Source organism: Hemitrygon akajei, chromosome 21 (genome assembly GCF_048418815.1).
Source record: "Hemitrygon akajei chromosome 21, sHemAka1.3, whole genome shotgun sequence".
Lineage (NCBI taxonomy): Eukaryota > Metazoa > Chordata > Chondrichthyes > Myliobatiformes > Dasyatidae > Hemitrygon > Hemitrygon akajei.
Genome location: NC_133144.1, coordinates 56,626,396 through 56,651,060, shown reverse-complemented (window position 1 = coordinate 56,651,060; position 24,665 = coordinate 56,626,396). Strand labels below are relative to the sequence as shown.

The window sequence follows — 24,665 nt, the reverse complement described above, 5'->3', positions numbered from 1 at the left end:
ACAGCTGGCACTGTAAAGCATTATGCAAACCACTTCAAGGGCTCTATCATGATGGTCAGTTTTGCCAACTTTCTCTGCTGTAATAAACTTCTGAATACACTGTATCTGGCTGCCATGTATGTTAATCATCTGGTTAGTGAGGCTACTGACAGGATTAAGTAATCCTGTAAAAATCATGGAATGCTCCAGTGTAGGAGATGACATCTGCTTCATGATGCTTCTTCTGGCTCATTGATGGGACTGCAATTAGTTTCTGTAATTGCATTCCAGTTGACACCAGCACTGTCCAGAAAAATTAATCATGCCTCTCCTTCTGGTTCATTTCCCAGGTAGCTAGAACATATGGTAGTCAACCAGCTCCTTCTGTTAGTGTTTTCAAAACCTTTCATGATGTTACATACTTTCAATAAATCATCCCTTCACTTTTTCTGTCCTAAGGAGGGTACTACATATTTTCCTAATCTCTCAGCAAAATTAAAATCCCAAATCTTTAGTGTCATTTTAATAAATCTGTTTTTCTCTCATCCTGTCTTTCTTTCTCCCTCTCCCACCCCACCTCTCTTTTGCACCTTTCTCCAAAACATCTTTCTTAAAACTACCAGAATTAAATGCAAGACTCCATTTCAGACCTAACCTCTAATCTTTGAAGGCCTGACTTAATCTTTACACTTTGCTTTTGGTGTTTCTGAATTGCCTACCCCCCCCCCCCCCCCCCCCCCCCCCCCCCCCCGCAGTGAATCATCACACCTACTCAAAAGAGTTAGTGCAAAACATTTGCAGATCATTATTGTCAACCAGTGTTCCCAGCAGGGCCTGATCGTCAGTGCTGAGGTCTTGCATTGTGTCAGGACAGACAGACAGACATACTTTATTGATCCCAAGGGAAATTGGGTTTCGTTACAGCCGCACCAACCAAGAATAGTGAAGAAGTACAGCAATATAAAACCTCGTGTGTTGTGGAGGGGGGTAGATCAAAAACCACCTATGAAACAACAAAGCCAACTATTAACATCAACTGCCATTCAACAAGCTTAACTAACTGTCAAAACAGCAACAATTAAATATTTCCATATGTTAATGAAATTCAGAAATGTAAAGGAAAACCACAAACTATTAAAAAAGCAAACACTTAAAATAATTTCAAAAGATTTAAGAGAACATTTTAAACAATTAAGAATATTTAACTAAATGTAATTGATTAAAGTAACTGTAAATTTATACCCTCTAGATTTGAACTCCACAATCCTGGCAAAAAAAGGCTGTGACCATCCACCTCATCTATGCCTCTCTTGATTTTTTTTACCACTTTAAGGTCACATCTAAACCCTTTATCCTCCAAGGAAAAAGTCTAAGCTTATCCACCCTCTTTGTATAGCTCAAGCCCTCCAGTCCCAGTATCAATTTTATTAATCTCTTCTGTACTAATCTATCTTAATGCCATTCTTCCACAGCTGGGTGACCAGAACTGCACACAAATAATTCAAGTGTGGTCACCACTGACTTACACAGTCATGTGTGTAATAGGATTACCTTTCTTAAAGTGCATTAATTAACCAAATGTGGTTTTATGACATTCAGTATTTTTAAAGTTTTGAGTTCTATTGTTTTATTCCAGATTATTTATATACCACTGCTTCCTTGTTGAGATTTGAACACATCTCTGGGTCCAGGTCCAGTTCTCTGGATTTCCATGAAGCTAACCTCTATGCTTTTGGGGCTTGAATCAGGGATAAAAGCGATACCTACTGAGCCATAGATGACCCTGGGGAGTGAGAGAAGGAACAGTCAGATTTTAGAGTCCGGAGCTGTGTCCGAGGGGGTCGTTCCCCATTGATCACGAGGGACAGGATTGGTGTGTAGATCTAAATGGCCTCCATGTCGGCAGTATGTTTCCACAATTCCACAGAAGGCTAACAGTGATGGAGGGCAGGGGGAGGCATGCATTCTGAGAACTGGAAAAATATAGTGAGTCAGTGTCTTTCTCCCGAACTGCTTCAAGCCACTGGGACTGTACGCTGCTCACTGCTTAATCAGTATGCAGGCTGAGTAGAGAAGCTATCATTAATGACAGAGTAGCATTTAGTAACAGTCAAAGGAAAGTGTGAAAGGGAAATCATGTTTGACCAGTTTACTTGAGTTCTTGGAAGACCATGTACCAAGGATAAAGGGGAACTGGTCAATGTACTGTTTTAGATTTCCAGAAGGCATTTGATAAAGAAATTGCAGAAAATGAAAGCTCATGACGTCAAAGGTAACATTTGGCAAGGAGCCAAAATTGGCTGGTTGACAACAAGCAGTGAATAGGCATAAATGGGTTTGCTTGGCAGAATGTAATGAGTAGTGTGCCAGAGGCAATGGTGATGGGGTCTCAAATTCTTTCAATTTATAGTCATGACTTGAATGAATGCACCAAAGAAGTGGTTGCTAAGTTTCCTGATGACGCGAAGACAGGTGGGTAAACAAGTTGTGAAAAGGACGTATGGAGCCTACCTTGCAATTCAGTGAGTGGGTGAAGATCTGGCAAATGGTCACGTAGAGGTTAGCATAACACTATTACAGCACTGGCAACCCCAGGTCAATACCCACCGTTGCCTTTAAGTAGTTTGTACTTTCTCCCGTGGCTGTGTGGGCTTCCTCTGGGTGCTCCCGCATTCCAAAAATGTACAGGTTAATTAGTCACATGATAATTGGTTAGTAGGTGAGTTTGTATGTGGATGCAATTTGGCGGCGTGGCTTGGGCTGGAAGGGGCTGTTACCGTGCTGTATCTGTAAATAAAAATAAAATCAAAAATATGGGGACATCTGAAACTGTCCAATTTGGCTCAAAAAAGGTATGAGATCGCAGGGGGATCTGAGTGACATGGTATAAGATTTGTAAAGGGTTAGACTGCAGGAACAGCAAATAATTAGAAAAAGTACAAAGAGTTAGCAGTTGTGTGAGGGGAAATGAACCAAAAATATGAATGTTGTGCTTCAGTTACATATTGTGAGATCATACCTGAAGTATTGTGCAGAGTACTGGCAGCCTGATACAAGGAAGGATATTATTGTGTTGGAAACAGTTCAGAGAAATCTTACATGACTGATACTTGGAATATGTGTTTTCTTAGTTAGACAGGTCAGGCTTGTATCCACTAGAATTGAAAAGATTGAGAGGCTTGGAGGGAAAACAAAAGAACCTGAGGCAACTTGACAAGGTGAATAAGGAGGTGACATTTCCTCTTGCAGCAAAAGGTAGAACTTGGAAAAAGATTAAGGATTGGCTTCATTTGTCACATGTATATCGCAAACCGCAGTGAAATGTGTCAACAACTAACACAGTCCGAGATATGACAGAATGCTTCTGGCACTAACCTGGCATACCTACAACTCACTAACTCTATGTCTTTGGAATGTGGGAGGAAACCGGAGCACCTGGAGGAAACCCACATGGTCACAGGGAGAATGTATAAACTCCTTACAGACAGTGGCAGCGATAATTGAACTCCGATCGCTGGTGCTGTAAAGTGTTATGCTAGCCACTACACTGCCCTGCCACCCTGTTTAAAAAAAAAGGTTGCCAGTTTAAGAGATAAAGCAAATTTCTTTCTCTGAGAGGGTGGTAGGTCATTCAAGGTCTCTTCGGGAAAGGATAGTGGAGGTAGTGTGCTTGAATATTTCTTATGGCAGGGTTGATAGATTCTTGATGAATTAAGGGGATTGAAAGGTTATTGAGGTTAGGTGGGGATGTAGAGTTGAGGTTATAATCAGATCAGCCATGTTGTTAATGTGTCACGGAACAGACTCAAGGGGTTGATGGGCTGAGTGGACTCCTCCTGCTGTAAAGTCACCAGAGTTTCAATACTGGAATCATGACTGGTTAACTGAAGAGTGCTCCTCCGTCTTTCAGATAGCAGAGCAGTGAAGTCTGAGCACCTGATGAGTGCAGGCTCTTGTTCGGTCACATGTGAGGAATTTCTACAGATGAAGCAGACCTTGGTGCAACTCAAACAGAAGGTAATAAGTGTTGTCTTTCACTGCACCATCCTTATAACCCTGCCATTCACACCAGCAAACCCTGTCCTACTCGCTGTTGCTCATGTACTAACTTTAATGGTGCTGCCAATACTTAACCGTTAGGCTTTAAGGAAGAAATACAATTCTACACTGCCCTCCTGACATCAGCCATTCCTGTCTGGTTTGGTGCAGCATCTTCTCACAAGATAAGAAAACTACAGTGACCTGTCAGGTCAGCAGAAAAGGTCATCGGCTGCATTGCAGAACAAGCAAACAGACAGGAAACATCAGCAAGGACACTCCCCGCCCTGCAAAGCTCCCATCTGAAAAGCACCATAGGGTTACTAAAACAAAAACCTCACACCAAATGTTTCTTCGCCCAGGCAGTTAATCTGATCAACCATTCTTGTTAGCCCCCCACCCGACTCTCCTCTACTAACCCGTCACTGCACTGTAAACAAACACTTTAAACCACTTCTTATAATGTTGTTTACATTGTAAATGCATGTGGGGATTTATGCATTTATTCCATTAAGAGGTACATTGACCTCAAACTTTATTTTTTATATAATCCTTTATCCTTTATAATTGTTGAATGTTGTGCCAACACACAACAGCAAATTCCTAACACATGCAAATGTATATAATGAATGAGGGTGACCTTTGATCCTTGATAATGATCACTTTTTATTGGTCGTACCACAATTCTTACAAAACAGTAGTTGCAGATCAGAAATGTTTTCAAGAGATATTGAGGCCCTGGTTAAGAAAAAAAATGGAGGTGCATAGCGGGTATAGGCAGGTATAGTAACAAAGGAGGTTCCTATGGAGTAAAAAATGCAAGAAAACACTTGAGAAAGAAATCAGGAGGGCTAAGAGAAGGCATGAGGTTGCCCCAGCAGTTAAGGTGAAGGGGAATTGCAAGGAACAGGAACAAAATGGCAAGGAACAAAATTGATCCTCTGGAAGTTCAGAACACTAATCTATGTGTGGTAGCCAAAGAGATGGAGTAGATCCAAAATGGATTTTTTGCATCTGTATTTCCTCTGGAAGTTGACACAGATTCTATAGAGGTGAGGCAAAACAGTATTGACCTCACGGACTCGATACGGATTATAGAGGAGAAGGAGTTTGCTGTCTTGTGGCAAATTAGGGTGGATAAATCCCCAGGGCCTGACGAGGTGTTTCCCTGCACCCTGTGGGAAGCAAGTGCAGAAATTGCAGGGGCCCTAGCAGAGATATTTAAATCATCCTTAGAGGCAGGGGACTGCTTAGGGATAATCAGCATGGCTTTGTGTGTGATAGGTTATAACTAACCAATCTTAGAGTTTTTTGAGGAAGTTATCAGGAAAGTTGATGAAGGCAAGGCAGTGGATGTTGTCTACATGGACCTTGGCAAGGCACTTAACAAGGTCTTAAATGGGCCAAAAAGGCTTCTTTCTTTTTGTATGACTCTACGTGCTTCATCAGCTGAGGAGTAAATATTGGCCTGGGTGCTGGAATAGTTCATTTGTTTTTTTTTAATCCCAAAGAAATTTCTGGCTCCATACTTCTGAGCATTTGGAACTTTAGGGTAGTAACTCATCTGAGAGATTACAACCCTGACAGTGTAGCACATCCTCAGTATTGTCCTGGAGCAAGGCCCAAATCAATGCTTAAAACCCTGGAGTGGTACTTCAACATGTAACCTTTTATGCCAAACTAAATTTAGGCTAGACCCACAGCCAAGGATTGCAGTTTTGAACCCTCTGTTGGATCCACTTTGATATCTTGTCCGTGTGACGACTTTGCATCACAGTGAGAGTCATTGGTCTGCTGAGAATCGGAGAGTCATAATCTGAGCTTGACCTGTGCTACATCAGGTTTAGTACAGATGCAATTCTGCCTGATGGATTGCAAGACACTGAGCTCAACTGTGTGGCGTCTAACCCTGTTTAGGAAGGATTAGAGAACCAAATTGCAGCAAACCAGAGAACATCAGCATAGCACGGTAGTGCAGTGGTTAGCATAGTGCTATTGCAGCATCAGTGACCTGACTTCAATTCCTCCAGCTGTCTGTAAGGAGTTTGTATGTTCTCGCCATGTCTGCATGTGTTCGCTCCAATGCTCTGGTTTCCTCCCACATTCAAAAGACGTACAGGTTAGTAGATTAATTGGTCACATGGGTGTAGTTGGTCGGCATGGGCACGTTGGCCCCGAAGGTCCTGTTACCGTGCTAAATCCCTAAAAAAAAATCTGGTCAACTGAAGGAAAACATGCAGGGTGGAATTCTGAAGCAAAAATTGAAACACTCTTCTGAAGAAAGGAGGATTGGTCCTTTTAAGTTTTTCCAAAGATCTGGTCAAGATTTTGGAACTGACAAGACCACAGAATCAGAAACTGCCTTGCAGTTAACTCATAAAAATAGCTCAAAGTGGTTTTTGTTATGCTACATAAAGATATTTTTATTTTTTAATTAGTCTGCAACCTAATATTAGATCTTAATCAGCTTCAAGGGTGTTAATACTAAAAGCTCTCTCTTTGAATATCAATGGGTTCTCGATAAGATTTAACTTTGCTATTTATTATCTTGTAGCATGAAAGTATGTGAGATCGTGCAAAATGGAGAACTTCAAAACATAAAATTAAAACATTTTGGAGCCTCCAACTTTTAAAACAAGTTTAAACACTTCAAGAAAGTCCTATTAATTATTGAGAACATGAGTTGATATTGTGCAGGTGTTCTTCCGACAACACCGGAGGGTATATTGTGAATTAGTACTGTGTATTTTAGGATTTATCATTGAAGCTGCATCAAATTAAAGTTACTTATAGTTGGATGTCTTCAAGATTTTCTTTTTATTTCTGAAGTTATTCTGTTGAAGGTTGAAGGTCTTCTGCAAACGTAAATTGTTACCAAACAATGCACTAAACAGCTCTTCATTTCCAATACAAAGATAAAAATAGTTATACGGAAATATTTACGTAATTGTACCACACCTTTATTATATTATTAACATTTCCTAGTGATGTTCCAAAATTTGCCTTACCTGCTTGACTCAACAGTTCTGATTCTGCCCTGGCCGGTTTCCCATATTGCATTGTCTCTAAACTTGAGATTATCTGAAGTGTTCTTATGTTCTAAAGGGACTGATTGCATTTAAGACCTACTGGAACATGTGAAAAGCAGGAGTAAAGCATACAATTCTTCATATCTGCTCTGTCATTCAGTAGAATCACAGCTGATTTGATTTTGACCTCAACTTCACTCCCCTCCCTGTTGCAATAACTATTGACTTGAATTGAATTGACTTTATTTCTTACATCCTTCACATACATGAAGAGTAAAAATCTTTATGCTACACCTCCAACTAAATGTACCATGTCCAATCATAGTAATTTATAATATTTTATAATAAATAGAACAGGCAATATAATGTAGAGTATACTCAAATCAGAGTGAGTTCATCAGTCTGATGGCCTGGTGGAAGAAGCTGTCCCATAGCCTGTTGGTCCTGGCTTTTATGCTACAGTACCGCTTCCTGGATGGTAGCAGCTGGAATAGATTGTGGTTGGGATGACTTGGGTCCCCAATGATTCTATGGGCCCTTTTCTCACACCTGTCTTTGTAAATGTCCTGAATCATGGGAAGTTCACAACTACAGATGCACTGGACTGTCCGCACCACTCTCTGCAGAATCCTGCGATTAAGGGAGGTACAGTTCCCAAACCAGGCAGTGATGCAGCCAGTCAGGATGCTCTCAATTGTGCCCCTGTAGAAAGCTCTTAGGATTTGGTGGCCCATAACAAACGTCCTCAACCGTCTGAGGTGAAAGAGGCGCTGTTGTGCCTTTTTCACCACACAGCTGGTGTGTACAGACCACGTGAGGCCCTCAGTGATGTAGATGCTGAGGAACTTGAAGCTGTTTACCTTCTCAACCCCAGAAAACAAAAATCTGTGTATTCTGTCATTGAATATATTCAACAATTTTGGCTCCAAAACATTTGAGGGTAGAAAATTGTTAAGATACACAGCTTTCCAAGAGGAGAAATTCTTCGAATCTTAACCACTTTTTCTCAAGTCCGACAAGTCTGTCCACGGCCTCCTCAATGGTCACAATGATGCCACTCTCAGGTTGGAGGAGCAACACTTCATATTCCATCTGGGCAGCCTCCAACCTGATGGTATGAACACTGAACTTTCTAACTTCTGGAAATTTCTTCCCCATTCCCCATTCTGGCTCCCCTCTTACCCCTTCCCTTCTCATCATCTCTCTCTGGTTCTCCTCCTCCTTCCCTTTCTCCCATGGTCCCCAGTCCTCACCTATCACATTCCTTCTTCTTCAGCCCTTTATTTCTTCCACCGATCACCTCCCAGCTTCTTCATCAAAAATTCCCCTAATCTGCCTAAGATGTCTTAAGATCTTAGGGCCTTACATGGAAGGGGTCCCTCTGATCAACATAGACATGGTGGGCTGAATGGCCTATTTCCATGTAGTATAACTTTGAAAACTCCATAATAGTTTCAGACATTCAATCTAACCAAGACTTTACCTGACTATTTTGGAGAATCAATTTCTGTGATTGGAATTAAGGATATCTGTTTCTGTAATAGCAGACTGTTTATTGTCATGTGACCTAATGGCCAAATCCTTCTTTCTCCCAGCTGCTGCTATCAAGCCTGGACAACTCCAGTGAAAAGTTACAACTGTTGAGGAAGTGCCCTCAGTGCCCTCCACACATTGTAGGCCGTCCGGGTGCTCCTGGACCTCCTGGTAAGACTTCCAATGAGATTCCTAAGCAAGTTTAGTATGGGACAATCTAGATCCATCAACTACTGAGCCTAGCCCCTTTCCTGTTTTGAGAGTGGTGTGGTGTTGTCGACTTTAATAGAATGGACCAAATGACAGACATCTATCAGACCATCTTTGCCATACTGTGAACAGTTTTGAGCTCCTTACCTGAGGAAGGGCATTCTGAACTTTGAATTCAGTGGAAGGATTCTTGGGATGAGAAAGCTGACTTATAGGGAGAGATTGAGTAGAACGAACCTTTGTGTTCTGGAGTTTTGGATAATGAATATGATCTCATGAAAAATTCTTGTCATGACAGAGTAGATTTTGGAAAGCTGTTTCCAGCGGTGGAGTAGAAGCTTAGGATAAGTTGAAGGCAGTTTATGGCCACCGTGAATTCCCTAACCCAAAATCCTGTGGATTCTCAGTTATTAGGTACCTTCTGTACCTAAAAAAGTGGCCACTGAATGCACATTCATGGTCTGCTGCTGCTGTAGCCCATCTACTTCAATGTTCGACGTTGTATCTTCAGAGATGCTCTTCTGTGTACCACAGTTGTAACGTGTGGTTATATGAGCTACTGGCACCTTCCAGTCAGTCTGGCCATTCTCCTCCGAACTTTCTCATTAAAAAGGCATTTTCACCCACAGAATTGCTGCTCACTGGATGGCTTTTTTTGTTTTTCACAACATTTTCTATAAACACTAGAAACTGTTGTGTGCGAAAATCCCAGGAGATCAGCAGATACTCCGACCACCCCATCTTAAGGTAAAAGTCACTTAGATCACATTTCTTTCTGATTCTGATGTTTGGTCTGAACAACTCTTAACCATGTCTGCATGCTTTTATGCATTGAGTTGCTGTCACATGATGGGCTGATTAGATATTTGCATTAATGAGCAGGTATACAGGTGTACCTAACAAATTACCCTGAGTGTACTCAAGGCAAAGAGATACACAGATTATTGTGCACCACAGGAATCGCGGAATTCAGGGATTGTGTGAGAAGGTCCTGGCAAGGTTCTTTCTTAACTGCCCCCTTCCAGAGGTTGAAGAGTTGCTTCCTAAACCCAGTGTGGATTCTCTCTTCACAATACAAAGTGGATGTGGAGAGTATCATCAACAACAATATTGTATATGGTCTCTTTTGATTTTTTACGAAAGTCTTTGAAGAGCAATCGAGAGGAACTGTGGAGCTTCCTTCTCAAATCTAGTTGCCTTCAAGGAATCTGTCTTCATCCTATATGATTGAATCCCAGCTCTGATTTTAAGTAGTGTTCCATAATGAACCCAATCTCAGTGCAAATTGATGTCAAGCAAGATCGCGTCATCACTCCAATGTCCTTCACCACACCAGCCTCTAAACGTTTTCTCCTCTAGGATCAAGGATCAAGAATCAATTTTATTTGCCATATACATTTACATGTATTGGGAATTTGCTGTGGTGTGTGGGTCAGGGTGTAACATGCCACAAAAAACAACAATATTCATCAATTATATCAAACAAAGAATTACATAAAATATAAAGTACAGATATGGAATAAAATTTGCATAAATACTAAATACTAAATAACTATTAAATATCAGCATGTATATATGATGTAAATACCATTACAAAAAGTAGTTTAAAGTGTCTACAGTGTGGTGCAGTGACGGGGTTAATAGAGGGTGGTGGGGGAGGTGCTAATGGTTGATCAGATTAACTGCCTGTGACAAGAAACATTTAAGGTGATGTGAAGTTTTTATTTTAATATCTCTATGGTGCTTTCCAGAAGGGAGCTTTTGGGAAAGGCAATTTGTAAAGTTGGTAGCTTCTTAAGTGATTTTTCCTGCTTGATTCTTTGTCTTGGATACAAACAAGTCCTGCAGTGATAGTAGACTGCAGACAATAACTTGTTCTGCAGACCTGACAGTCCATTGTAGTTTTTGTATATTATGAGAAGATGCTACATCAAACCAGACAATAACGGCAGACGTGAGGATGCTGTCTATGATGCCAGTGGAGAACTCCACCAGTGTGTTCTGGGGAAGATGGCATTTTACCAAGAGCCGCAAGAAGTGCATCCACTGTTGAGTCTTTTTGCTAATGAAGGAGATACGGTTCTCCTTTATGGTTCTTCTTAGCATGGGGCTAACCATCTGGACAAAGATAAAACTATTGCTTGCACTCCAGAACCAAGGTCACTCCAACCTCAATCACTGAGCTCCAATGTACAAATGACATATGCATATGCACATATTTGGAAGCCTGACAGCAAAGTGTCATCAGTTCATTCACTGATGATCGGCTCTACACCTATATTTCAGAAAACAAAGGTCCTCCATTTATCCCCAGTGTACAACACTGTCCTCTGACACTAAAGGTCCAAAGTCCAACAGGTCTTCGGGCCCATCTTGATTGGCACTGAATAGATGGATTAATCGGCCTGTTTCTGTGCTGTAGTGCTCTAAGACTCTATTGCCCTAAAAGTGACTAAAACCCACACTATGAACGAAGGCAGATATGAATGATGAAGATGGCCATGTTTCAATGCACCATCATCATTTTGGCAATCTGTGGTAGAGAGGGTTTGAAAATCAAGACCTCAGGCCCAGCACAAAGCTCAGCCTGTGCAGAAGATACTCCTAAATGATGGAACCAATGGTGCAGCAAAGGAGTGTTTTATTTGTAAAATCCTCCAAACTCCCTGGCTGGAGAAGATCGCTATCCTCTCTCAGGCCAAGATCCCCAGCAGCCAGGGGTTAATTAAGTTGGATGTCCAACGCCAGTATCCCAAAACAGCTTCGCCATGGAGTAAATGGAAAAACAATGGAAACAATTCCAGAGTTTGTAAAGCTTCCTTTATAGAGTGTAATATTTTAAATAACAGGAACACAGTGGCTCAGTGGGTACAGCTACTGCCTCACAGTTCTAGCGACCTGGCTTCAATCCCAATCTCTTGCTTTGTTTATTTGGAGATTGCATGTCCTCTCTGTCACTGTGTGGGCTTCCCCATGTTGCTCTGGTTTCTTCCCACACCTCAAAGACATAAAGATTGCTTGGGTAATTACCGGCTGTAAATTGCTCTTAGTTTGTGCATGGGTGGTTGAATCTGGAGGGAGTTGATGGGAGGTGGATAAAATGCGTTAAGTGGAAGTGGCTTCTTGATGCTCAGTGTGGACTTGGTGAGCCCAAGAAACCTGTTTTTGTGCTGTATGACTCTATAGCTCAATACCTTGGGAATCGCTGGCCCGTGAGCATTCAAGACGGCACTGGGCTTTGACGCCATTTGTCAGGAACACACAGAGGCCCAGCATAAACAGTGGGCGGAGCATACCACCTCCCAAACTCCCCAAATATCAACCTATCAGTCACCTTCTCCCACCTGATCTGAACAAATCTTGGCCCCAAGTGTCTGTGTAGGAGGAGTTAAGTTGAAAGATCTGTCATGATCTTACAGTCCTCTGGTGCAGGTTTGAGTTTCCTTACAACTAGTGATCATATTAAGATCTTACAGTATAAGTAGGCCCAACTGTAAACCACACCACTTCAGCCAGAGGACACATACAATGCACTGGTGGAAGACCCAGTGAGTAATGCATTGTTAACATAGGAACCGAGAGAATGGGAGCCAACAGGTCATTTGAGTTCATCTGTATAATAAAACATACGTCTTATAACTGGAATAAAATCAGAGAATAGGGAGAGACACGTTCAAAACCCAGCATGGCACCTGAGGAATTCGTAGAGTCATAGAGCAATACAGCACACCCTTTCAGCCAAACAAGTCCATGCCAACCATGTTGTCCTGCTAGCTACTGCCAATTTCCTGTGTTTGGCCCATATCCCTCCTCTCCATGTACCTATCCATGTGCTTCTTAGGTGATCATTTTGTATTTGCCTCAACAATTTCCATTCCATCCAATCACCACCCTCTGCAAGAAAGAAGTTGACTCTCGAGTCCCTTTTAAATCTCTCGCCTCCCACCCTAAATCTATGACCCTAGATTTAGAACTCACCTACCCTGGGGTAAAGACTGTTACCTTGCCTCTCATATTTTTAAATGTTTCTATAAGGTCTCCCCTCATTCTCTGACGTACCAAGGAATAAAGACTTAGCCTGGCCAACTCCACCCTGTAACTCAGCCCCCCCCAGTCTTCGAAACATCTTCATAAATTGTTTCTGCATTCTTTCCTGTTTAACCACACCTTTCCCATAACAGGATGGCCAGAACTTTACACTGTACTTCAAGGGGGTGAGGGGGCTGAACAGTGACTAATGTCCCTGAGAATGAAAGCCAGAGTGCAAAACGCCATTTTCACTACTCGATCTAATTGTGATGCTGTTTTCAATGAACTATGCACTTGTTCTTCTGGGTCCCTCTGTTCCATTACGTTTCCTAGTGTCCTACCATCCAGTTGGTAGTGGAGGTCAGGGATTGGACAGTGTAGTTAAACTAATCTATTCAAGGAACTGTAATAAATTTTGTAACTGGTGTGCAATGCAGCCATAGTGTGATAATGGTGGAGAGAGCGAATGTGTGATGACTCTTACACTGGTTTGACTTTCCAAAATGCATCAAGTCACACTTATCAGCATTGAGGGTAAAAATGAAGAAAAAATTACTTTCTTTAAAGAAAACCACACAAGTTGACAGGGTGGTTAAGAAGGTGTATCGTGTATTAGCCTTCATTGGTTGGAAGGTTGAATTCAACAACTGTGAGGCCAGTTGCAGCTTTACATCCAATGGCCGATTTATTAATACACCTGTACACCTGCTCGTTAATGTAAATATCTAATCAGCCAATCGTGTGGCAGCAACTCAATGCATAAAAACATGTAGCCATGATCACGAGGTACAGTTATTGTTCAGACTAAATGTCAGAATGGGGAAGGAATGTGATTTAAGTGATTTTGACTGTGGAATGATTGTTGGTGCCAGACAGGGTGGTTTGAGTATCTCAGAAACAACTGATCTCTGAGATTTTCATGTGCAATGGTCTCTAGTGTTAAGGGAATGGTGTGAAAAACAAATAGAAGCATCCAGTGAGCAATAGCTCTGTGGATGAACACGCCCTGTTGATGAGAGAAGTCACTGGCCAGACTGGTTCAAGCTGACTGAAAGGCACCTGTAATTCAAATAACCACACATAATAGCAGTGGTGTGTAGAAGAGCATCTCTAAATGTACCAGATGTCAAACCTTGAAGTGGATGGACTAAAGCTGCAGAAGTCCACAAGCATACACTCAGTGGCCACTTTATTTGATACCTCCTGTAAAATCCTGGTTAGACCACTCTTGGAAGATGTGTTCAGTTCTGGTTGCTTCATTATAAGAAGGATTTAGAGCTTTAGAGAGAGAGCAGAGGAGATTTACCAGGATGCTACCTAGATTAGAGAACATGTCTTATGAGAGGTTGAGCAAGTTAGGACTTTTCTATTTGGAATGAAGAAGGGCAAGAGGTGACTTGATAGATGTGAACAGGATGGTAAGAGGCATAAACTGAGTGGATACCCAGTGACTTTTTCCTACGGCAGAAATGTTTAATACAAAGGGGCATAATTTTAAGGTGACTGGAAGAAAATATAAGGGGAGGATATCAGAGGTAGGTGCTTTTTTACACAGAAAGTGGTGAGCCCATGGAATGCCCTGCCTGGGGTGGTGGAAAAGGAATTTTAGAAACTCTTAAATAGGTGGATGAACAACAGGAAAACAGAAGGTTATGTTGGAGAGAAGGGTTAGTTTGATCTTAGAGAAAGTTATAAGCTCGGCATAATAACCTCGGCTGAAGGGCCTGTACTGTGCTGTAGTGTTCTGTGTTCTATAACCATTGCCATTAAATCACTGATGTCCTTCAAGGAAAGAAATTGCTGCCTTATTCAGTCTGCTTTATTTACAACTCCATTCTCATCAGTCTGGAGACAACTGGAGCAGACAAAATGTCAGCATTATCCACGTCCCTTGAACAAGTACACTTTAAATATTTTACAACACAATTTAAGGAAGATTTCATCATTAATACAATTTTGCAAAAGGAAGTCCTTTCAGTAAAGTGGTTACAATTTTTGTGCTGACACATGGCTGTTTTTAAATTGATGGACTATTCCAGGTAACATTATTTAAGACTGTGTCATTGTGGTGTAATACAGTCTCATTTCAAACTATTATCATGAACCACAAGCATATTAAAATGATTTTTGCAAGAGTCCCCTGAACCACGTGACAGTTTACGAACCACTAATTATTATTTTTTATTGCATGTGTATTCTTTGCAAGACTTGACAATGTGTTTAATGATTGCTCATGCTGACTATATGATGCATTGTGTAATCAACTATCTTCTGAGACAGACTCACTTCCACTCCTATTTTGTGAGGTTCTGGAGGGCGGAGGTGGCTGAAAGATCAATGTGAGAGTGAAGAAATGTCCACAGATGAGGCAGGATGGAGGGGAGATGGATGGGTAGGTGTTTTGTGAGGTGGTGCACCCTTCCCACTGGACTGCTGATAAATGTATTGGAAGTTCCCAATACCATCTTGAATGTTCCTTCTCCACTTTGGGCACCCACAGGCCAGAGTTTCCCGAGAATCAGAGGAAATACTGTACTTTTTCCAAAGAGGCTTTGAGCACATCCTTAAACCTTTCTACTGTCCCATCTTGTAATCTCTTCCCATTAACAAAGAGTTGCTCCTGCATCCCAATGGCTACCACTGTAGCATTTGAAAATGTCTTATGATCCTTCAGCTCATTTTAACAGATAACCAACATCCTTCGGGCACCCCAACACTGGAAACCTCAGCTGAGACCAAGAAAGATTTCAGCTCCAAACTTGGAAGAACAAACTGACAATTGGCCATACAGGATAGGAGATTATAGCTTTAATGCTGGATTCTACAGCAAATTTCTTGCCTTCCAACACCACATAGGCTTTCCACAATCTACAAGGCATCAGCCAGAAAAGTGATGGAATACACTCCACTTGCCTTGATGAGCACGCTCCAACAACTCTCAGGTAGTTCAACTTCATCCAGAACAAAACAGACTGAATCATTAGCATCTTATTCACTACCTTTAACAGTGTCTCCCTCCATGACCCTAAAAATCATGGCTGTAGTGTGCACCACCTGCAAAATATACTGCAGGTCCTTGAATAGGTTGATCCATCCGCATTTCCCCTACCACGAAGGACTAAGGCAGCAGGTGCGTGGAAACAGCACTACTTGCAAGTTCCCCTTCATGTCTCTCTCACCATCTAGACTTGGAAACATATTGCTTTTCAATCATCACTGCTGCTCCAAATCTTGGAACTCCTTACCGAACAGCTGTACTTTCACCAGAAGGACTGCAGTGGTTCATGAAGATGGTTTACATACCGTTCTTTTAAGATTCAGATAAGATTAACATTAGCTTTATTTATCAATGTACAGTGAAATGCATTGTTTACATCAAATCAAATCAGCGGTGATTGCGCTGGGCAAGTGTTGCCACGCTTCCAGCACCAACATAGCACGCTCACAACTCACTAACCCTAACCGTGCATCTTTGGAAAATGCGAGGAAACCGGAGCATCTGAAGAAAACCCATGCGGTCACAGGGAGAATGTACAAACTCCTTACAATGCATGGCAGGATTTATATATTTAGAGATAGAGCACCAAATAGGCCCTTCATGCCCTTTGAACTGTGCCACCAGCAATCAATCGATTTAACCCTAGCCTAATCACAGCACAACTTACAATGACCAATTAACCTATTAACCTGCACATCTTTGGAGTGTAGGAGGAAACCAGAGGACCCGGAAAGACCTCAAATGGTACAACTGTTTTTCTCCCCCCCAAAGCCTTTCTTCTGCCTTTTTCCTTTTTAAGCCACTTGGTGCTAAGTGTCTTTGAAATACTCTACCTCTGATCTGTGAGTGCCATCTAAGATATTTAGAACATTCCTGGATCGAACATTGGGTACTAAAGCCTCCTTGAAGTAGATTGTTTCATTAAAAAATGGAGCAAATTCTGTGGACTAAGTGACTTTGATCCTATTTCTTATGCTCTAAGAGTCACAGGTATAAAGTCAGAAACAGGTCCTTCAGCCCTTCTAGTCCATACTGAACTGTTATTCTACCTAGTCTCATTGACCCCCCCCCCCCCACCCCACACTGGACAACAGCCCTACATACCCTTCCAATCCATGTACTTATCCAAACAGCTCTTAAGTGTTGACACAAGCCCACCTACACAGCTTCCAATAGCAACTCGTTCCACACTTACATCATCATCTGAGTGAAGCAGTAACCTCAAGTTCACGTTAAACATTTCACCTTTCACCCTTAACCTGTCACCTCAGTGGAAAAAGCCTGCTCGAATTTACTCTATCTATAACCCTCATAATTTTGTATACCTCTATCAAATCTCCCCCCCCCCCCCATTCTTGAAAATAAAAAGTCCTAGCCTTTTTAACTTTTCCCTATAACTCAAGTCATCAAGGCCCGGCAGCATCCTTGTAAATTTCAGTCTTTTTGAAAGCTTTCCTGATTCTTGTATCCATACAAGTTGTACCAATCTGGGATGTTCTGCCCGAAAGGATGATGGAAATAGACTCAGCAGAGTGTTCAGAAAGAGAATTGGGACTGGGTGACTCATGTTGTCAATATTAATTAATTACTTGTTTGCTTATCTATCTATCTATCTGTCTATTTTTTTATTTGTTCTTTTTGTATTTGCACAATTTGTTGTCAGTCCATCTGTATTTCTGTGCAGTTTTTTTCATTGATTCTATTATGTTTCTTTGTATCTACTATGAATGCCAACAAGAAAGTTAATCTCAGGGTAGTATATGGGTACGTATAATTTGATAACAAATTTACTTTGAATTTTGATATAACGAGAAATGGAATTAATTCCATAAATCTTTTGAAGAGGAGAGTACAGCCACAATGGACAAATATTCTGTAAAGTAGCTTGGCTGAAGTGTTAGATAGGTTCCACAATGTATACAGCAAGAAATCACTCACATGAACAAATGAAAATCTAGGTGTTGGGTTTCTCTTCAGTTAAACTGTTACTTTCTATTCAAAATTCACTAGAAATCAATTTCAAGGGCAGTAATGTCCAGTGCACAGTAGGTTCCCACAATCCTTTGGCCTGGTTGAAAACAAAGCTGGTACTTTTTACTAAATTGTCCTTACCTCTGATCAATCATGATCGGTTCCTGCCAAGTGCATCTGGCTTAAAGGAGACTTTAAAAATTAAATTCTGTGCTTTTAGACATATGCGTTCAATTTCAGAGGATTCTGAGATGTCTCATGTACTGCTAAATGCAATTTGGAAATATATGTGTTACTTTGGGCACAGCCATGAGCAAAATAAATTGCTTGCAAAGTGAATGTAGGTTTTTCCTGCAATTTACTGACTGAATCTGAAGTGGACAATCCAGGCCTGGGTGTCTGGATATTTGTAAATAAATTAACATAAAATAAAATTAAAGATTAGCTTTGTTTGTCACATGTATATCGAAACATCAAAACATACGATGAAATGCGCCATTTGCATTAACAACTAACACAATCCGAGGGTGTGCTGGGGCAGCCCGCAAGTGTCGCCATTGATTCCAGTGCCAGCATAGCATGCTCACAAGATTAGAACTTATAATAAATCTATGCTATTTATGATAAATAAAATACCTATTAATTAAATTAAATAAATATACCTTTAAAATAAATAGCTGTTAATTTTGTAATTTATAGTAATTTTATGTCTTTGCTCTGTACTGCTGCCAGTAAGCGACAAATAAGACAGTGATAATATTGTAACATGAATAAAGTCACAGGAGAGACACTGAAGCAGGTGGATACACAAGCATTTTAATCAATAAAATGAGACACTCTCAGAGGAAGAGGCGTGATCATCCCAATGTTACATGACATTTTATATGCTGAAGATCAACGGTAACGGCAGGACAGTTGTATAGTGACAATATATCTACAGTGCTTCCTTTGAATTGCATACAATTTTCACACCTCCTTGTTTGCACCCACACTCCAGACACCCAAAATGAATGTTAATCAACCTTGTCTGGTTTTCAATCCATTGTTGTCAATGGCTCCAGTAAACTATTGTCCAGAGCTGCATTTTAAATTTAATCTACAATCCACATTCGGATCCAAAGATTGTTGCTCAAGTTAATATTTGCTATATACCCTAACTCCAGAATATGCCCTAACAGTAATAAACATGATTCTGATTTTCATAATAGAAACTACAGCAGACAGGATCAGGATTACTACTACAGCAAAGGTACAGAGAGTGAAAGATAGTTAGATAATAAAAACTATTGTGCAATGCAATCACTCCAGAGCTTCACAGTAATGTGATCTCCAAGGTAAATTGATGGGGTAAAATACAGCATGCTCTTTAGTCTGCCATCAAGCCTGGACCACTGTCCTCAAGGCTTCAAGACTTGCTGTGTAATATCCTGGGAAAAGCAAGAGTACAACCAAAAGCCCAAAGGACAACAAAACAGTAAAGTTCCTCCCTAACATAAGAACGGCAGATGAATGAGCATTTGGGAGACCAGCGGGATGGATTTGCCAGTTGCTGTGGGGATGTAGGTGTCTTCTGCCATGTGGAAACTTGGTTCACAGCTGCATTTCCAACTTGTGAACTGTTTGTGTGATGAATATAATTTCTTTTCTGCTACATCCATCTCAGTGCTGTTTCTTCTCCGTCCATTGGAAAACCTCCCCTCAAGTATCAGCTCAATGGCAGGAACACTCACCTCTGAAAGAGAAAGTTGTGGATTGAAGCCACACTACAGAGTGCCAAGCACGTTACTAGATTGGCCAGTGTGGTGCTGGCAGCATGAATATATTTTGATGAGAGATTAAACTTCTTAGGTGGCCCCAAGAGTTTGCATTTTGTTTCATAGAGAAGAGCAGGGCAGTCTTCTTACCCTTCAACCAACACCCAGATCAGAATTGTGTTTGTAGGAGCCTGTTATGTGTAAACTGACTACTGTGCTTCCTCTACCAGTACCAGTGACCAAATGTCCTCATTGTCTATAAAGTATTTTAGGAGCATTTGATGGTTATGGGCCTGTTGTCACCTGAGTTTAGAAGAGTCAGTGGGGATGCCATTGAAATGTATCAAATACTGAAAGACCTAAACAGAGTGGGTGTGGAGGGAACATTTCTTACAGTAGGAGAGTCTAGGACCAGAGGCACAGCCTCAGAATACAAGGACGGCCCTTTAGAGCAGAGATGAGGAGGAATTTCTTTAGCCAGAGGGTGGTGAATTTGTGGAATTCATTGCTACCGATGGCTCTGGAAGCCAAGTCATTGGTTATATATAAGTGGTGGTTGATAAATTATTGATTAGTCAGGGCATCAAAGGTTGCGAGTGGAAGACAGGAGAACGGGGTTAAGAGGGATAATAAATCAGCCATAAAGTAATGGCAGAGAAAAAGCGATGGGCTGAATGGCCTAATTCTGCTCCTATCTCTTATGGTCAATGGTTTTTAAAACACACTGAGGCCAAGAAAGGTGCTATATAAATGTGATTCCCTTTCTTTGCCAAATAAACATATTCATTTCCAATTTCACCAATCTTAATTAATACTTTTTGACAAGCAGATGAAAGAATAGTTTCTGAATAATCAAGTTGCAGTGTGAAAAGCAAGATAATTAGATACATTATTAAGATTTACAAGTCAGGGATTGGGAATACAAGTCAAGTACAGGCGGGTAGGGAGAAAAATGCTTCATTCATTTTTTGAACTTCTATCGGTATTATTTTGAAGTGATGCATGTTTCACACGATACTTTGAAATACTGCCCGAGGGAGAATTTAGGAACATGCTCCAACAACAAAAAATTAAAGTCCCATTTCCTAGAATCAGAAGTTATGGCAGGAGGCTTTTCAGCTATTTCTGTTGATTTGGGTCAAAGATGTCAAGTTGATACTTGAAGATTACTAGCAGGAGCCAAATGGAATATCAGTTTCTCTAAGTCCTGCTGAAGGGTGTCAGCCTGAAACGTTGACTGTACTCTTTTCCATAGATGCTGCCTGGCCTGCTCAGTTCAGATTGGCAAAGTCATCTCCTCCGCAATCTCCATCAACACAGGTGCACCACAAGGCTGTGTGCTTAGCCCTCCACTTTACTCGTTTTACACTGATGAGTGTATTTACTGGCTGCGTCACAGCCTGGTATGGAAACACCTATGCCCTTGAATAGAAAATCCTTCAAGAAGTAGTGGATATGGCCAGGTCCATTGTGGGTAAAGCCCTCCCCACCACTGAGCACATCCACACAGAGTGTTGTCACAGGAAAGCAGCATCCATCACCAGGGACACCCCCACCAGCTAGGACATGCTCTCTTCTCACTGCTGTCATAGGGAAATAAGTGCAGGAGGTATAGGATCCATACCACCTGGTTCAGGAACAGTTATTACTCCTCAACCTTCAGGCTCTTGAACCAAAGGAGATAACTTCATTTGTCCTGTCATTGAAATGTTCCCACAATCTGTGGACTCAATTTCAATGACTTTTCAAACAACCGCCCTGTCAGTGTGGTCTTTCATTGATTCTATTATGGCTATTGAATTTGTTGAGTATGCCCACAAGAAAATGAATCTCAGGGTTGTATATGGTGACATATACATATGTTGATAATAAATTTACTTTGAACTTTGAACCTCTGCTTTAAATATACCCAATGACTTGACCTCCACAGCTCTCTGTGGTAATGAATTCCACAGATTCACCAATCCCTCTTCTCTCATCTCTCTTCTAAAGGGATGTCCTTGAATACTGAAACTCTTCCTGATATGAGTGGGACAAACGGTCCATGAACAGAGTGGGTGGGATTCATGATATTTCTGGCCGCCTTCTGGCACCATTTATATTTGACACTGTATTTTGTATACACCTTCTTCACAGTGTCTTTGGGTCGAGAGTTTGAAAGAGTATTTTGCAAGAATCACTCCACAGTAAGTGAGAATGTGTTCATCACATTAACGTGGAAACTTGGAAACACTATTGAATAGTTACACTTCACATGATACACCGTCAAAGCATTTTCTTCAAAAATGTGCCTTCAACTTGTCTTTGAAGAATGCTTCCGTGACTAACGTAAATCTTTCTGATTTTTTTGTGGCTGAAATCCAGTGCAAACTTAAACAATCAGGAGATTCGTTGTCAACTTGCTGTTATCTATCTTCTGTTTTGCAAGTAATGGAATCAGGAAAATGCCATCTCCCAAAGAGAAAAAAACCACCTTTGTTGGTGTAAGGAATTTGTACCTTTAAGAAGGCAGTGTGATTGCCAATATTTCTGGTTCAAACAGAGAAATGAGAAGAAGGTCAAGAGTAATTTGTTCCACGTTAATTCCTAGGCTCTTATTTCAGAGGCAAAATTAATACATTCTCTTACGAAATCAGATGTCAAAAATAGAAAGAGCCTTGATGCAGAGATCCCACGCAAAATGTTAACAATTCCTTTCTCTCAGGTGCTAAACCACCCACTGAGCTCCTCCAGCAATTTGTTTATTGGTCCAGATTAGAGCAGCTGCAATCTCATTAAAAATACCACAGCAATATGAACTTTACTGTTTACGGTTGCTTTATTTCCCTTCATGTCCATAGGACAGTTATAGCACCAATGCACAGCAGGATCACAAGAAGTTGCAGAGGGTTGTAGTTTCAGCCTACTCCATCACAGGAACAACTCCCCACCATCAAGCCCATCTTCAAGAGGAATCAACCAACCTCCATTTCACATATACCCAATGCCTTGTCCTCCACAGCTGCCTGTGGTAATGAATTCCACAGATTCACAGTTATGGTAGATACATGCATAGAAACTGAAGTATGTTCTAATCTTGATGTTGAATGGAGAATGAGGAGGATGCAGAGAGGCTTGAGAACCGTACAAACAGACTATATGATTTGGAAAGGACATGGCAGGTGGAATATAAGGTGCAAAAATGTAAAGTCATCCAGTTTGGCAGAGAAAATAATAAGGTGGAGTATTGTTTTAAATTGGAAAAAAAAAACTGTTGGTGTTCAGAGCAACCTAAGAGTCCTCAAACAGAAGTCACTACAAGTTGACGGACAGGATCAAGAAATAATAGGGAAGACAAGCAACAAGTCAGCCTGTAATCCAAAGATGATTTGAGAACAAGAGAAGTGACAAGAAGGGGCACCATGTTGGGCAGGTAGAAGAACTGCTGCCTCACAGCATCAGAAACTCATTTCAATCCTGACCTCTGGTGTTGTCTGTGTGGAATTTGCATGTTCTCCTGGTGACCATCTGAGTCCCCCACCTCAGCCCTTCTCCCCTGCCCCACACTGAGTACTCTGGTTTCATCTCACATCTCAATGTCATGCCATCTTGTGGATCAACTGGCTACTGTAAGTTACCCTAGTGTGAAGGCGGGGGAAGGATCAGTGGGGAATTTATGGGAAAGTGAGAGAATAAGAAGTGAGTTTACTGTAGGATTGGTGCAAACGGGCATCTAATTGTCAGTACAGAGTTGGTGGCCCGAAGGGCCTGTTCCCATGCTCTCTCTCTCTAAGGCTCGATGAAACTATGTGAAGAGGAGAAATAGAATGCAAACACGAGGAAATCTGCAGATGCTGGAAATTCAAGCAACGCACACAAAAAATGCTGGTGGAATTCAACAGGCCAGGCAGTATCTATAGGAAGAAGCACTGCCGATGTTTTGGGCCTAGACCCTTCGTCATGACTAACTGAAAGAAAAGTTAGGAAGAAATTTGAAAGTAGGAGGGGGAGGAGGAAATCCAAAATGATAGGAGAAGACCGGAGGGGGTGGGGTGAAGCTAACGGCTGGAAAGGTGATTGGCAAAAGTGATACAGAGCTGGAGAAGGGAAAGGATCATGGGACGGGAGGCCTCAGGAGAAAGAAAGGAGAAGGAGAGCACCAGAGGGAGATGGAGAACAGGCAAAGAGTGATGGGCAGAGGGAGAAAAAGGGAGCAGGGGAATAAATAAATAAATCAGGGATGGGGTAAGAAGGGGAGGAGGGGCATTAACGGAAGTTAGAGTAATCAATGTTCATGCCATCAGGTTGGAGGTTACTCAGACGGAATATAAGGTGTTCCTCCAACCTGAGTGTCGCTACACCTTGACGGTAGAGGAGGCCATGGATAGACATATCAGAATGGGAATGGGACGTGGAATTAAAATGTGTGGCCACTGGGAGATCTTGCTTTCTCTGGCGGACAGAGCATAGGTGTTCAGCAAAACGGTCTCCCAGTCTGCCAACTCATAGGTGAAGTGTCGCCTCACCTGGAAGGACTGTCTGGGGCCCTGAATGGTGGTGAGGGAGGAAGTGTAAGGGTGGGGTGTGAGTCGGCCAGTGTGGCATACTGCATACGGTGCTCCCGGTGTGGCCTTTTATATATTGGTGAGACCCAACGCAGACTGAGAGACCGTTTCGCTGAACACCTACTTTCAAATCTCTTACTATCTTTTCTTTCAGTTAGTCCTGATGAAGGGTCTCGGCCTGAAACGTTGACTGTGTTTTTTCCTATAGATGCTGCCTGGCCTGCTGCGTTCCAGGAGAAATAGAATTCCTTTTGATCGAATGACTTCCCAGATCATGTTTTAGTCATCAACATTTTTTTCGTTCGATGCAGAGTTTGAATAGAACACAGAATCAAGCTGTTGATTGATTTGTAAGAGGACTAAAGGGTATGTCATAACACGAGGGGCTCTGAGCACGTATAGTGTTATATAACAGTATGTTGCATCTCATGACAGGAAATAAAGATGTGGAATGAAGCATGTTAAGAACTGAATGTGTGAAATGTGACCTTGCAAGATCTCAGACTGCACCATACAACACGGTAGTGCTGCATTCAGGTCGATGTTTCCTCCAGATATTATATAGATAATTCCAAAGCAT

General features: G+C 41.5%; 1 protein-coding gene and 1 long non-coding RNA gene across 3 annotated transcripts in view; one reads left to right on the top strand and one right to left on the bottom strand.

The window, feature by feature from the left end:
- The window catches only part of LOC140714322 (uncharacterized), a 118,046-nt gene that overhangs the window by 40,553 nt on the left and 52,828 nt on the right, over window positions 1–24,665 (bottom strand). The window contains exon 3 of one of the 2 annotated variants that reach the window (XR_012095857.1): window positions 18,583–19,519. The exons of the other annotated variant lie outside the window; for it this stretch is intronic. This is a non-coding gene — a long non-coding RNA (uncharacterized lncRNA). Of the gene's footprint in view, window positions 1–18,582; window positions 19,520–24,665 lie in introns of those variants that run through there. 2 annotated transcript variants of the gene reach the window in all.
- LOC140714321 (collagen and calcium-binding EGF domain-containing protein 1-like) overlaps window positions 1–24,665 on the top strand; it is a 176,862-nt gene that overhangs the window by 129,933 nt on the left and 22,264 nt on the right. The window contains exons 6-7 of the mRNA XM_073025473.1: window positions 3,890–3,996; window positions 8,642–8,750. Of these exons, the coding sequence (XP_072881574.1) occupies window positions 3,890–3,996; window positions 8,642–8,750 (216 nt within the window). The remainder of the gene's footprint in view (window positions 1–3,889; window positions 3,997–8,641; window positions 8,751–24,665) is intronic.